General features: G+C 42.1%; 1 protein-coding gene across 1 annotated transcript; it reads left to right on the forward strand.

Annotated features, from left to right (window-relative positions):
• Window positions 1-4,636: 4,636 nt before the first annotated feature.
• LOC311005890 (amino acid transporter heavy chain SLC3A2-like) lies at window positions 4,637-15,952 on the forward strand (the record flags this gene model as incomplete). The annotated part of the gene is made up of 8 exons (XM_083998498.1): window positions 4,637-5,049; window positions 9,993-10,183; window positions 12,046-12,219; window positions 12,822-12,919; window positions 13,601-13,743; window positions 14,764-15,091; window positions 15,179-15,238; window positions 15,605-15,952. The coding sequence occupies 8 exons, from the start codon at window positions 4,637-4,639 to the stop codon at window positions 15,950-15,952; spliced, it is 1,755 nt and encodes a 584-aa protein (XP_083854624.1).
• Between the last annotated feature and the right edge of the window lie 681 nt (window positions 15,953-16,633).

Here is a 16,633-nt window from a genome sequence, read left to right on the forward strand (position 1 = left end):
TTATCTCCTCCCCCTCATGTGGACTAAGGGCTGGGAGAAGTTTCAGAGTCCTCCGTGGCTTCTCTGAGTTACAGGGGGTCTCGGCGTAGCAGTGCATGTCCATATGACGGTTGCAAATGCTGATGATACCAACTGTCTTCTTAACAAAAAGACACACCAAAAAACATCCAAATACCTCCATGCTGCTCGTCTATAATGTCCCTCTTGTATTGAAGCCCCAACATGAGAAATTGTCCCGAAAAAAATAAAGACAAAGTCTATATTTCAAGCTTGTTTTGTAGCGGAAGCTTCTCGAAGGAGCTTCCGCTACAAACAACAAGCGTTGGATGTTTTTTGGTGTGTCTTTTTGTTATGAAGACAGTTGGTATCCATTTGCAACCGTCATATGGACATGCACTGCTACGCCGAGACCCCCTGTAACTCAGAGAAGCCACGGAGGACTCTGAAACTTCTCCTAGCCCTTAGTCCACATGAGGGGGAGGAGATTATGAGTGAGAAATTTGGGTGAACTATCCCTTAGCGCCAAGGGATGGTTGGCCCAGGGAGTAAAACTAGCCAGGACCGCCTCTGCGTACAGCTGTAGTGAAGACGGCAAATGTTAATTCTCCAAATGTTTATGAGTCAAAGACGTCACATCTCTGACATCAGTGACGAGTGTTTTCCTGATTTGTAAAGTTTCAAGTTAAGTTTGTCTTTCAAAACTGTTTTACAACCTTCAGTATTAAATGTAGTGTCATAGTTGCAGTTTGTTGAACTGTTTCACTGCTTTTTCACTGTTTTGATTCAGACGGAGAAATGTAACATCATCGTTAGGTTTTGTTTTTAATTGTGAAGACGAAGCTGGAAAAACCCTTGTTCATCAATAACTGTGTTTAATCAGCTGATCGTTAACAGACGTCCAGTTGATGTGATGAAGATGATCCAGTATGGACAGTAAATATGTCAGTTCATCATTACAGCTGAAGTTTTCCATTATTCCTGTTTTACTTCATCATAATAACAGTTTTGTCTTGACTTTGAATCATTTGCTCTGATTTCTGCCTCATGTTTAAACTTCTCCTGCTTCTACAACCAATAATAACACAGTCATTTATTCACATCTGTTTCTCTCCTGAAGGTCCAGTCTGATCTGACTAGGTTTTGTTTTTAATTGTGAATACGAATATGGAATAACTACGGTGGCCCTGAGGTGCAAATCACAACAGCTAATCAGAAATCACAACAGCAAAAGAGAAAACACAACACAAAGAGATAAAACACAACCTTATAAAAAGTGGTAAAATGTAAAAAAATATATATATATAAAGTTTTCAAAATTTTAGAAGAAACTGGTAAAATTTGTCAGAAATTCTAGGAAAAGTGGTAAAAAAAAAAAAATGTAAGTGGTTAAAGTAAAAACAGTAAATATTTTTTTTATTTGAGAAGAAACTGGTAAAATTACTCAAGAATTCTAGAAAAAGTGGTAATTAAAAAAATATATATATAGAAAATGTGGTAAAATTTCTCAAAAAGGGGGTTCAAACAATAATACAAAATGGGTAAAATTTCTTCAAAAAAAAGAAGTAAAAAGTAGAACAGAAAAACTGAGAAGAAACTGGTAAAATGTCACTGCCATGTGAGGAGCATCAGGAGGTTTGGTGCAGGAGAAACCTGAGGAAACTTGATCTTTGCACAAATACACCAAGTTTAATCAGTATTTACAATAAAAGTTTGTTCTGGTTCTGGTTCTACTGTCAGGATGTGGTGTGTTTTTAATTTTAATTTTAATGACAAACGATCAAAGCCAATGAAATCAGCTCTCATGTGAATAACAGTAAATTGCTTCCTCTGTGTTCTGTCCCATTGTCAAATGCCAGTGAATGACCTGCTACTGCCATCTAGTGGCCAGTCTTTCATTGAGGGAATTAAGGTGTAAAACTATTGAAACTATTGAGTCTGTTTCCTTCTGGACTATGTCTTATCTTTATGATGATTAAGTTGCTGCAGTGTGTTTAGGTTTATTTCATTGTTATTAGGAGGCAGATGGTTTCTTCAATTTCTGGGTTATTTACCATCTACCCTCGGGATGTCTGGATTTATTTTATTTTGAAGGATGCTGTCCACACTATTTTGATATGCTTTGATTGAGTTTTAACTATGATTGTAAAGTTAACACAGTCAAATAAATGTATCTTTTAATTTTCTATTGAATGGGGATAAGTGCATTGATGGTTTTGGAATCTGTAGGAAATAGTTGATTAAATGTTTCACTCATGTTTTCAATCTAATCTCCTTTTTTCTTTTCTGTATTTTCTTTCCATAGTTTTCACATGGATACGGCGGACAATAAAACTTAAAGAGATAGTTCAACATTTTGTCAAATTGTCCCATTGTCATAATCCCTATAGTCATAGCAGTAGGTTCGTTACCTTTAATTGTCGGTGCAAGCTGTTTTTAGAACGGCGGAGCAGAGCCGTGAGCTGCTCAGAGCTATGAGAGAGTTGTTTTAGAGGGAAATACAGAGACTGTTGATGAAAAACTGTCCCTGAAGGCAACGCGCATCAGTGGTTTTGCATGTATTTCCCTCTACAACAACTCTGTGTGGTAACGTTGTGTTATTATCTCATAGCGTGGTGAATGTGCAGGTCACAACTTGTCCACCAGAGCGTTGTGGAGTTGTTGGATTGTGTATTTGATGAGTTTGATGAGGGAAACCAAGAAATCCCATAATGAGCCTCCGTAGTGTAGCTCTGAGCAGCTCACGGCTCTGCTCCACCGTTCTAAAAATAACTTGCACCGACAATTAAAGGTAACGAACCTACTGCTATGACTATAGGGATTATGGAAATGGGGGAATTTGACAAAATGTTGAACTATCCCTTTAAACGCCTGCTTGAACCTCCCTGCTTCATTCATTGAAACCATTTCATCTTCTTTAAACCACAGTAACCTCTGGTTCTCATAAAATAAGGGTTAGTTCTTGTAAACAGTAGCTACACATTACACAACAACAACACAACATAGAGGTCACCGTGACTTTGACCTTTGACCTTTGACCCTCAGATGGAAACGTTGGGGCCCAGTTCAGACTCTGGATTACAGCTGCTTCCTGTGTCGGGAAACTGTCAGAGCTGGTCAGCAGTCTGCAGTCTGCTGAGTCAGACACACACACACACACACACACACACACACACACACACACACACACACACACACACACACACACACACACACAGAAGGCTACAATCACACAAATTCCTTATTCTATTATCCTAAATGATCTCTTTTCAGTAGTAGTATCTGTGTGTCTACATATATATTTCTATATATATATATATATATATATATATATATATATATATATATATATATATATATATATATATATATATATATTTTTTTTTATTCACTGCAGTAAATCCTGGACCAATCCGTGAAATGCTGCCTTCAGGTACGCTCGGAAAAATGTGTATCGGAAAAATCTTTTATCTTATTCTAACACCTTTAGAAAATAGATGCATCGTGATTTATGTGTTTGCTTTATTCCGTGATTTTAATGAATCTAAAATTCATAATTAAACAAGAAGAACCTGAATGTTTGATTTAAAGCCAATTAAATTCCATCAGAGATGAAAGTCATTGTTTTCCATGTAATGAGTGTGTGACAGTGCAGTTATTATGATCACATCTTTTACCTGCAATTTGAAATTAATGTTTTAGAAAATGCCAAATGTGAAACCTGAGTTGTTTTGGGTTGATGATGAGGTAAAGTTGGAATGGTTCTTCAGAAAAGAAGTCTTTACTAGAGCTACTTTCATAAAAAGTGCCTGGTCAAAAAGAAAAAGTGAATTATTTATGTGAATTCCATGTGGTTTTTGTTTTTGTTTGGTTTTGTCTGTGCTCTGATGATTTTGTTTGGTGTCGATATGATGATAATGTGTCTTGTAAGCCCTTATAGGCTGGGCGCCTTAACCTGTTAAACCCTAGCCATATTTTAAGAAAAAACGCCTAAAAATACATACCCAAAGTAAATGAAGAATTGTTACACAATTATATGGTTCACATGCATTTCCTTGGTGTCTGGGAGCATCTAGGGACCTCAGGAAATGTATTCCCAGTGTCAAAAATGTTGTGTCTGTTACTATACTTGAATAAATTGGAATAAATCAAAGGAGAAATGTGAAATTTCTATCCTCGCCTATTTTTTTCCCCTATTTGTGAGAGGATAACACTATGATAACAATAACCCCATCCACACAGGTGCACGGCACGTAGCCTAAATAAACATAAATTCATTCATTCATTCATTCATTCATTCATTAAAGCTCAGATAACTGCTTGTTATTTATATTTATTTAGTGTGTGTGTTTCATTTGGTTGTGAAAGGCGGTGGTGATGCTGAGGAGGGCGGTGTCTGTCTGTTTGGGTGGGGGTCTCTGTTGTTGTGATGTGGTTTCTATTCTCCGACGGCCGTGAACGCAGCACAGCAGAGCCGCAGTGCTGCGGTCAGACACACAGACAGACAGACACACACCAGGACGGTGCAGACAGAGTGCAGACCACAGATTCACACATTCACACCCTCAGTCCGGTTGTCCGGTAGACTAAAACGGTTCTCCGGTAGACTTTAGACTTTAACGGTTCGGTGCCGGTTGCCATGACTACGGAGGAGACCCAGGTGGAGCTGCAGGAGCAGGACGCGGCCCAGACCCGGGAGAAGGAGGAGGAGGAGGTCCCGGTCTCCAACACCACCACCGATGCTGCTGATGCCACAGAGGCCGACGTGAGTGAAGCTGATCTGGACCAGGAGGAGCAGGAGAAGCTGCCGATGACCGGAGGAGCAGGAGGAGGAGCAGGAGGAGCAGGAGGAGGAGGAGGAGGAGGAGGAGGAGGAGACGGTGGCTCTACCGGAGGAGGAGACGCCTCGGATGCTGCAGCGGAGAAGAACGGCTCAGTGAAGCTGAAGATCCCGGACGAGGAGGAAGAGGAGAAGGAGATGGAGGAGATGGAGGAGGTGAAGTTCACCGGACTGAGCAAGGAGGAGCTGCTGCGGGTAGCAGGAACCCCGGGGTGAGTCCTGACCCCTGACCAAGGCCGTAATTATCATCTATATTGGGGGATATTCAGACATGCTCAAAATGTCCCCCCCAATATAGCAGGCTGATTTTAAAAAAAAAGTGTTAGATGTGTTCAGGGCCGTTGCTAGGAATTCTGCCCCCCCTGAAAGAATACTAAAGTGGGCCCCTGACTTTTCCACTTTTTTTCTTAGACTACTATTTAGCCCAGTGGTTCTCAACTGGTGGGTCGGGACCCCAAAGTTGGTCGCGGACCCGTTCTGGATGGGTCGCGGACAGCTGGTCAAAAAAGTAAATAATATTTAATGCACATCTGATGTTGGACATGTCTTTGAAAAATAACTTATTTTGAAAGGCACGAGACACGTGAACACATGCAGTTGTAATGCTCCTCCTCACTTTCTTATTATTTGCTCCATTTGCTCTGAAAGCAAAGATATCAGTTTCTTATTAATGTGGCCTGATGCAGTGAATCTTGTTTTGTTTTGTGGGTCTTTATTTTGTGCAATTTGATAGTTATTCACTTTAGTGAACATGCTCTGAATGCAGAGATGCATTAGAAGTCAAATATATCGTTTTGTTGGTCTCCATTTTGTGCAGTTTGATATTTTTTTATTCACTTCCGTACATGCAGTTGTCATGGTAACTCCTCAGTTTCATTCATGTGCTCTGAAATGCACTTTGCTCAATAAAGAGCCAAATTAGTTTTTAAAGGCTTAAAATGAATTCTATAAAAGTGGGTCGTGACTTAATGACCATGAGAAAACGTGGAGCCCAGAGTGAGACTAGTTGAGAACCACTGATTTAGCCTACTTTGTTTTGATGCTAATGCAGCATTACTATGAGTATTAGTCAGGGTAAATGGTAAATGGTAAATGGACTTGCACTTATATAGCGCTTTTCTAGTCACTCGGACCACTCAAAGCGCTTTACACTGTAATGGTCGCATTCACCCTTTCACACACATTCATACAGCACTGCTCGCAGACAGGCTTTGGAAGATAATCATTCACACACATTCACACAGGGCAGGTGTGGGTTCAGTGTCTTGCCCAAGGACACTTCGACACGCAGACAGGGGGAGCCGGGAATCGAACCGCTGACCTTCCGGTTAGTGAACGACCCGCTCTACCGCCTGAGCCACAGCCGGGTCTAAGCAGAATAATTCAGTTATACAAAGATTAGACTACTGTTTTTTTTTGTGGGGCCCTACTGGGCTCTGGGCCCCTAGAATTATCATCACCTTTCTCCCCTATAGGCTACAACGGCCCTGGATGTGTTAGCAAATTTACCGTACTTTCTGGTCTATAGACCACCTGAGTATAAGCTGCACCAGCAACATTTTAAAAGAAGATACATATATAGGCCGCACTCAGGGCCGGCCCTAGGATGTTGGTGGCCCCCTAAACAAGGTTTTTGTTTGTGGCCCTGCACTCTAAGCACAAACACCAAATCACTGGTTAAAACTGAATACAGACGTGTTTATCCCTCTGAGGTCTGGGGCAATTTTCTCGACTTTTACATATTTTATTAAATTCATCTTATTAAGATACTTGCAGATGTAACAATACTCAAGTGTTTTATGTCTAAATATTAGAACCTCCGCTGTAAGCACACTGAGGCCAGTTTGTCCTACAACACTGTAGAAAGAAATAATTTAGGCCAAATGCTGGAAATTTGAGGTCTGCTTTTTGAAAGAAATGTCCAATCCCTTGTGAAAACACTCCTTCAGTCATGAGAATGAACTGTTTTGGTGCTTGAAATAGGATATGAATACAGTAATAGATAAGTGTAGAAAACAAGTCTAAAATGACATTTTGTAAGATTGTTTTTTGAGCACAAATGTTGTCATTCTGCATTGTCATTAATGATTCAATTCTGCATACTTAGGTAAAACGTACCTTGGCTACGTTGATCCAAAGTACAAAAACATAGAGGGTTTACAGTAACAGCTCTTAAATTGTATGACTGAAAAAACTATATATAAACTATATTTATTTTATTGTTTTGCATCTAAGTCACGTGACTCTCAAGTTTGTGGCCGTGAGAACAAAAAACATAGCAAATATTTCTATAATTTTTAGTGGGAAAATCTATGTTTTGCCCTTTGATTACATTTCTAGCGAGAAACCTATATTTTATTTTCATAATATTCGCTCAGTGAATGTAGCCTACATAATCATTCGCTTGCTTCTTGTGGGGGGGCAAACAATAATGTAAAATGGGTAAAATTTCTTTTAAAAAAAATAGTAAAAAGTAGAACAGAAAGTTTGAGAAGAAACTGGTAAAATTTCTCAATAAAATTCTAGGAAAAGTGGTAAACTTTCCAGAAAAAGTTGTGGACCCTGTCAACCCTCCCACTTTGAGAACCATTGACATTTACTTTTAGTTAGATAGTGTGGTGTATTTTCTACCTCCTAAGTTGTTAAAGCAGAAGTGAGTGATATATTTGTGTTAATATAAGTCTTAAATAGTTGTATCTTCCGACAGCAATCACTTACATAGAGTGTTTGGTCTGAAACACGGGTCTCCCAGTCCCTCTGCTCTGCTCTGAGCCGAAGAGAAAACATTTATCGTATCCTACAGTTTTTATCCAATGAGGAGAGAGAACGGCATGCAGGGCTGTGTGTGCAGCCAAGGAACGCCGTGAATGTGGTGACGTAGCGACGAGGACTGTTATGGTGCGTTCAAGGAAACTCGTATTTTTCTGACCGTGAAGTTGTACCAGTTTGATCTGGTACGAGTTCACGGGTCAGAAGTTACGAGTGGCCGTTATAGTGACTTTCACCGGTAAAACAGGTCGGAGAAACACGAGTGGGTTGCCTGGAACGCTACAAAGTCGTAAGTTGTGACTTGAAGCTGTAATTTACGATTTCAAAAGCCTGCCTGGAACGCAGCATTAGCGAAAACGACCGGACCACTTACTTCTGCTTTAAGTAATTTACCCTGAGGGTTAATTGTGAGGGTGGAGGTTATAACACAGGCTGGACACCTACTGTATGGGTTAGGGTTATAGGGTTAGAATGAATGAATGATTGAGCCTTGAGTGCATTATAGATAAACAAACAGTTCAAGGGACATAAATACCATTGTCTGAAAAGGAAGTCGTCAGCTGATGTCGTCAGCTACTGCACCACTCAGTGTGGCAGCTGACTCTTATTGATTAAATCAATCAATCAATTTGTTTATTTCGGGCATGTCAATTTAAATAATCATCATCACACTTCATCTTAGTTCAAATAATACAACATGGCCGAAAGGGAAAGCGGGAGAAGCAAAAGCTGATCTAGTCCCGCCCCCGTTACCCACAGAATAAACTCTTTTCATAATCAGATCATATCATAATCTTTTCTTTTGTTTTTTGCTTTTTTACATTTTGATGACTGATTTAAATACTCATTCCTTCTGTTTAGAGAGGTGGAGTTTTGGGAGAGCAGGGTCGAAAGTAACATTTTTCAAATAAATGTCATTTAAAAAGACAGTATTACAGAAAGAGACATGTTTTTCAGCATCTCATATGTGTTCTCTATCAATACCAGGTGTTATTTTGTAAAAATGTGAAACGACGTCGGTGTAATTTGACTTTGAAGAGAAGCTGCGCTTTGTTACTTTCGTCCCTCATGGCAGGGACGAAAGTAACACGACAATATAAACTGGACTTGTTCTTATTTTTCTTGTTTTTATTTAAAATGTCTGACAATGCTCTTGCTAATATGTGATTACAAACATATTTTGACCTTTATCTTATTTAAAAATATATTAAATTAAATTTTTAGAACGAACGATCAATGGCGCTCATTTGGATTTTTTTAAACGTTTGTAGATCGCTTATTAGCATGCTGATTTTCTCTAAATTCCTGCTATTTTCTCTAAATTACAGTGTGAAATGGTGTTAAATAAAATGTATTAACTTTTTTTTTACTACACTACACCTTGAGACTTGGTCAGAACAGATCTCTGTCGCTGTCCTGCTGACAGCCTGTTGTCCTGGTCCACTATGACTGGACCACAGTGATCCACTGGTCATTCCCTCCTCCTGCACTATCTCCACTTATATACGGTCACATTGTTTATGTTGTGTGTTTTAATCCCTCCCAAAGCACGGTGACCGATTTTTTATTTTTTATTTTTTGCACAGAATTGCTCATTGTTAATGTCCAGAGGGACGAAAGTAACAGGCTGTTACTTTCGTCCCTCCAGCGACTCCCGACACTCAAACCTGAGCTGCTTCTATACTGAGAAACTCTGACAAGTCAAACTTTAGGATGTGTTAGAGGACTAATTAATGTGTCTAACCATCATAATTATAACACCTGAAATGGTAAACACAGCTGATCAACCCAAAAAATTACCGCTCAAACAAATTTACTTTTCGTCACTGAAAACAGGTTGTTGAGTGTAACTCGGTCAAAGACATATTCTTAAGATTTTTTGCAGTTCTGTTAGGTCCTGCATGATATACATACTGACCAAGTTAGACATGTCAGACTTGTATGGGCTCGGAGAAAATCGCTCTGTTTTCCTCCGTTACTTTCCACCCTGCTCTCCCCAACATACTACAGTATATAAGGTCAGGACTTTTTGCTAAGAGCCAGAGGTCTGGTAATTGGCTCTAGAGGCTTCTCGAGGATTCGGCTTTTTGACACCACATCTTTTTTGTAATAAACTTCTTTTTTACCAACTACAAAGAAGACGTGTCAGAGTGGTCATCTTTTCATCAGCATCGACATCAAAATATACCACAATAGTTTTGTTGTACTGGCTATACTGAAGTATTTATGTATTTTCAGTGGGTATACTGAGTAAACCTGAGTACCACATAGACGACACCACTGGTTATTATCGATGTATTGATGCTGATGCTCAGATTGGTCCAGATGTTTCCAGATGTTTACAGACCAGTGATGTAGCTGTGTGTCGGTGTGTGTCCTCCCTCAGCTGGGTGCGGACGCGCTGGGCGCTGCTGCTGGTGTTCTGGCTGGGATGGCTGGGGATGCTGGGGGGGGCGGTGCTGCTCATCCTGCAGGCGCCGCGCTGCAGAGATCTGCCCCCCACCCACTGGTGGAACGACGGCCCCCTCTACCAGGTCGGGGACATCCAGGCCTTCACCGACTCACACAACCTCAAAGGTCAGAGCCTCGCCGCACATATCCACGGCATGGATCTATTAACGCTGGCTTTTAACACGGATGTCAATTTGTGTGATATCTGTTAAAAGCTGCTGTGATGATCCATGCGCTTTACAGATTTTCATTGAAAAAAAAAAAAAAATAAATCCATGCATTTACCGTGACTACCGAAACCATGGAAACGTAAACATAAAATTCCACCGGAAGAGCAAAACCGGCAAAACAGGCTTATGTTTTTGACGTTCGGAAAAAGGTGGATAGGATGTAGGCCTTTGTGTAATAGGGGCGGGAATCTTTTACTATCTCACGATTCGATTCGATTCTGATTTTTTGGGCTACGATTCGATTCAAAACGATTTGATTCCTAATGATTTGTGCTTCAGTCTGTCGGTGTGAAAGGATCCTCATGATCTACTCCAGTCTGCTTTACAAGACAGAATGACTGAAGTGTCTTTTTCACATTCATTGAGTTTTAAACATTTATCCATGCTTAGATGGAATTGTTGAAACTGTTGCATAAAAGCAACATCACATATTGATGAAGTAACAACATTAAAAGTGCCTCTTTATTAAAAAGAATACTGCAGTTAAACATGCTGCCTTTTAAATTCTAAGGAAATGGAGGCCGACAGCCGGCAGATTTGTTTAATTTTAAAATTTTTCAAAGGGTTAAAGGGTCATCAAACTCATCAAATACACAATCCAACAACTCCACAACGCTCTGGTGGACAAGTTGTGAGCTGCACATTCACCACACTATGAGATAATAACACAACGTTACCACACAGAGTTGTTTTAGAGGGAAATGCAGCCGGAACTACATTCCAGACACGGCTGCTGCTGGGCGGAGGGATTTCAGAAGAGAAAGTAGTTCAGAGTATTTGCTTCATATATACGTTATTATCTCATAGCGTGGTGAATGTGCAGGTCACAACTTGTCCACCAGAGCGTTGTGGAGTTGTGTGTCTCATTACTTATTCTGCGCTGCGTTCAAATGGTTGATGGAAGAGACGATACGAGGATACGATGGACACAAAGACAGAGATGGAATCTATCTAAAAAGTTGGACGTGTTATCTAAGATACAATATCTACAACTAATATTAATTGTAAATCGATGAAACATTAAAGGGATAGTATCATTTTTTTAAAAGTGGGGTTGTATGATCTACAAATAGCCCTAAGTACTTTAATTGCAGTAGAAGACTCTCTGCACTCCTCCCGTTAGCAACGCCAGCCCATAATAGCCCTGCCCAGAGATTTACAACATACAGTGTTGTGAACAGACCCAAAGAAACGGCCTATTTTCACGGCCTAAAAGAGGTTTTACCTGAAAAATAATACACAGTTCCATTGTTCACTATAATATAATTTTTTCTAGCCCTTCAAAGTGCAGGAAAAACACAGTTTTTATTTGGACCTAACCAACTCACGTATCCCTCCGCCCAGGGTTAGCGCCCGCCGATCAGCAGTTGGTTAGGTCCAAATAAAAACTGCGTTTTTCCTGCACTTTGAAGGGCTGGAAAAAATTATATTATAGAGAACAATGGAACTGTGTATTATTTTTCAGGTAAAACCTCTTTTAGGCCGAGAAAATAGGCCGTTTCTTTGGGTCTGTTCACAACACTGTATGTTGTAAATCTCTGGGCAGGGCTATTATGGGCTGGCGTTGCTAACGGGAGGAGTGCAGAGAGTCTTCTACTGCAATTAAAGTACTTAGGGGCTATTTGGAGATCATACAACCACACTTGATATGATACTATCCCTTTAACATAATCTATCATCTAATACAAATGAAAGAAGAGCAACAGACGACGGGTAGGTATAGTCTCCATGGTAACAGCTGCTGTGTGGCCTCTGCAGGTCTGGAGCAGAAGGTGGACAGTCTGTCCAAGCTGAAGGTCAAAGGTCTGGTGGTGGGTCCGCTCCACGTGGCTCCGCCCGACGACGCCGTCAGCCTGAGGTTCGAGGACATCTCACCTGAGACCGGAAACCTGGAGCAGTTCAGAGGCTTCGTCCAGGCTGCTCACAAGAAAGGTGAGGAGGAGGAGGAGGAGGAGTTTATGTTCTTATGTCTTGTGCTTCTGTGTCAAGTCGATGGCGTACCTCTTCGCCGCGCTGCAGAAGAGGTACACCATCGACTTGACACAGAAGCATAAACAGGCTTCAGACTGATCGGTAACACTTTACTGTAATAGGTATTCATCAGATTGACATAACAGCTGTCATAACCATCAGTGAATACTTCTGACAGCTGTGGTTAAGTGTCATTCAGTAAGTTATGTCACTTTTGATGCAAAGTTGACATTGTTTGAGATGTTTTTGTTCTGACAACTTGACATAAAGACAATTTAAACTGTCATAGCAGACCTAATGGACAAACTTTAAAAAATGATGTCAAGTTGTCAGAACAAAAACATCTCAAACTATGTCAACTTTGCATCAAAAGTGACATAACTTACCGAATGACACTTAACCACAGCTGTCATAAGTATTCATTGATGTTTATGACAGTGTTATGTCAATCTGATGAATACCTATTCAAGTAAAGTGTTACGGACTGATCTTTGAAGAAGAACGGGAACGCTTGGTGAGGGTTGTGAGGGTTGTGAAGTGAAGGTGTGGTGGTGTTTCTGCAGGAATCTCCGTGGTTCTGGATCTGACTCCAAACTACCAGGGATCGTCTGGACCGTGGTTCTCCAACACCAGCGTGACGAGCGTCGCCGAGCGGCTGAAGGTGAGAGGTCACAGTAGTCTTGCAGAATTTATTGTATTGAATTTATTGTATTGCAACGTTTCGGTGCTAGACCTTTTTCAAGCACATGTGTCTTTTTCTAATTTGGACTTAATTCTCACCCTCCGACGCACCTGCCTAAGAAATAGATGTGCGAAGATTTTTGTTTTTTCTTTTTTTTTAACCTAATAACAGTAAAACAGTAGAGTTTTTAAAAAATTCACCCCCCTCAGTGAGTGTGCGGGGGTAGAAACTATCGATTGAGACCAGAAAACGTTCTGACACCAGGCTTTGATCATGTTTATTGAGGATGTAAAGTGGGTGATTTTAACATGGGGGTCTATGGAGAATGCTGCTTTCTGACACCAGCCCCCAGAGGAAGAAGAGGGGATTGCTGTTTGTTGAACGAGGAAGTGACTTCACTTCTCAGACCCACAACTGCCCCCTTGGTTCCATTCATCGCTGCCGTGGCGATGCGGGGACAGACAGACTTCAGATTCCTTCTTTTAGACCTAAAATGTTAGGAACATACAGCCTGAGTTGAATTTGACCGGAATTGTCCTTTAAGAACTGAACCAGCACCAGGATCTTAGTGCAGCGTGTAGATCTGGTTGTGGTCCAGTAGGGGGCGCTGCTGCCTGCTCCGTCTCTAACAGCCGTGTCTCTGTGTCTCTCCCTCCTCAGTCTGCTCTGGTGTTCTGGCTGAACGAGGGCGTGGACGGCGTCCAGCTGTCCGGCGTGGAGCGGGTGTCCACCATCGTCCCGTCGCTCTGGGCCGACATCCGAGCCATCGTCCAGAACGGGACCAACCAGCGCCAGAACCGCAGGTCAGGAACCATGACGGGACACACACTCACACACACACTCACACTCACACTCACACTCACACTCACACTCACACTCACACTCACACTCACACTCACACTCACACTCACACTCAGACACACACCTCAACGGGGAGTTATTACTTCTAAATAAAACCCAGAGTCGGACAGAACCGGTTGGTTCAGGTTCTACCGGTCTGTAGCGGGTCAGCAGGTCACGGTTATAGATGTTCTTGGTACAATTATTGTCAGAAAAAGAATCATGATATCACGATTATTATTAGTTTAGTTTAGTTTTTTATTTGCATATTATATAACCGGCATAAACAATGAAAATAGTTCATGTAAACATTGTGCAGGCGAAGTAGAAGCCAAAAAAGGCTTATAAACATACCTCCCCTATGTAAACAACAACAACAGCAGTGGTCTTCAAAGTAATAAGATAATACATAATAATTTATTATTATACATTAATACATAATAATGTATAATGTATAATAATAATAATACATGCATCAATACATTTCACAACACTGTGAATGTGTAAAATCAAATATAGACAAAATATAATGACATTACTAATCTGTTAATATAGGACCAGTTATTAATCCCCCGGGGGAAGTGTTTGAAATATTTAAGTCATTAATTGTCATCTATATCAAATATTAAAGTTTATTTTAATCTTTTTTTTTTTTTTTAATTACAAATAATATGCTAACATTTAATGCTGCGTTCATAACAACTCGAAAGGTCGGAATTCACAACTTGGAAATTTCCGACTTCCAACATCATTGCGTTCACGCTGCAGGAACTCGGGAGAAAAAACCATGGATACCTGAAGGAAGTTTGTCGTATTGTGGCTCATCGCTGAACAGTAAAAATCACTGCAGCAGTAAATGATGTTGAGACGCTGCAGATGAGTGCACATAGAACGTTACACGATCAAGTAATCGTGGCGTTTAATACCGCGATTAATTATGATTAAAAGTAATGGTGGGTCACGGTGGTTGTGGTGTGTTCCAGAGTCCTGATCGGTGTGACGGAGCGCTCCTCGGCCGACGACGTGTCCTCGCTCCTCAACTCCACGGGCGTGGACCTGCTGCTGTCCTCGGTGCTGCAGGGCGGGGACGTGGACGCGGCGGCGGCGGCGGCGGCGGTGGAGTCTCTGTACGAGGCGCACGGCGGCAGCAGCCTGGCCTGGAGCCTGGGGGGCCGGGGGGGCCGGGGGGGCCGCGGCCACCTGGCCTCTCTGGGGGGACCGGCCCTGCTGAGGCTGCACCAGCTGCTGCTGCTCACGCTGCCGGGGACGCCCGTCTTCAACTACGGAGACGAGATCGGCCTCATGGACCAGGTGAGGACGCCGGCGGCTCGGAGCAGCAGTATTGATCATTACTATTATTATTATTATTTACTAATGGATGGTTTCTTGTCTCTGCAGGACAACAAGTCTCCTGTGATGCTGTGGGACGACACGGAGGAGCTGAACGAGACTCTGCAGGTAAACACACACACACCAGTCGTCCACAAACACAGTGTGTGTGTTTCTTAACGTTTAATGTAATAAAAAAAAACGTCAAGCTTCAAAAACTAACAAACAAACAAACAAACAAACAAACAGCCGTTGACATGAATGAATCAGGTTTAATTTAGTTTTTTTTGTCTGTTCAGAGTCAAACTAGATTCAGTCTGGATGTGATAAAGATCTGACAGGTTGAAGCTCTCAGCTGTTACAGCTGTTACAGCGCCACCTGCTGGACCAGATGCACAGGAACAGGACAGTGTACTGATGACGTCATTAACTGTTAAGGCCCCTAGTAGTAGTAGTAGTAACAGTAACAGTGTATTATGGGCTGTATCTCTACAGGAGGACCAGGCGGAGCGGCGTTCCCGGCGCAGCCTGTTCGTGGCGCTCAGCGAGCTGCGGGGGAAGGAGCGCTCCCTGATGATCGGAGACTTCCGGCTACTGTCCAACTCCTCGTCCTCCCTGGCGTTCCTGAGGGAGTGGGACCAGAGTCCTCGCTACGTGGCGGTGTTCAACTGGGCAGCGGAGGAGGCGGAGCTGCAGCTGAGTGACGGGGCGCTCCCGCGGCGTGCCACCGTGGCGGTCAGCACCAACGCCACGGCGCTGCCGGTCGACACCGAGGCGGAGCTGAGCCGGCTGCAGCTCGGCCCGGGACAGGCCGCGCTGCTCCGCTTCCCCTACACCGGCTAGAGGCGGCGTTCCCGTCCGGACCGGAGACCAGAGACCACGACCACGGTCCTGTATGGGAAGAGGTTTTAACATTTAAAAGCCAAGTTTCACTCCCCGGAATCAACCTCGTAGATATCAACAACGTCTTTCTGACTCGTCATAATTACATTTGGAATAGTTGGATTTTTCCATTCCAGATATCTGTGATTCAGTTTTACCTCGTCAGAAAGAATATTTCAGATATCCAGTATGTGAATTACAGATATCTGTAACTGAATTACCACTAGTTGTAACTCCACTTTGAGATATCTACAACGTCATTTCGCCTAGTCAAAACGTAATTTAAGATATCTTTAAAGGGACAACGAGGAGTTTTGGAAAGCGAAGTGTTTCCTACTACATTTCCCATGAGCCTCTGCACGCACAGTGAAATTCTAGGACCAGCGCAAGACGTCAGAGGTTCGAAGAAGACATACCGTCGTAGTTCCGACCTTCGTTGAACTTTGTGAAGTTTTACGAGGAGAAACAGGAGATCGGCGGAGATTAGCTTTTAGCTAACGTTAGCTAGCGCCATTAGCTACTAGCTAGTGAGTGACCAAAACAATGATTTTTTCCCACTTTCGGAAAAGTCGGGTAATGCCCGTTCAATCACTCTTTAGCCACATCTGTCTTCTATCACGGACACCATTTTTCTGATGTGTA

The sequence above is a fragment of the Trachurus trachurus genome (genome assembly GCF_905171665.1).
Source record: "Trachurus trachurus genome assembly, chromosome: 22".
Lineage (NCBI taxonomy): Eukaryota > Metazoa > Chordata > Actinopteri > Carangiformes > Carangidae > Trachurus > Trachurus trachurus.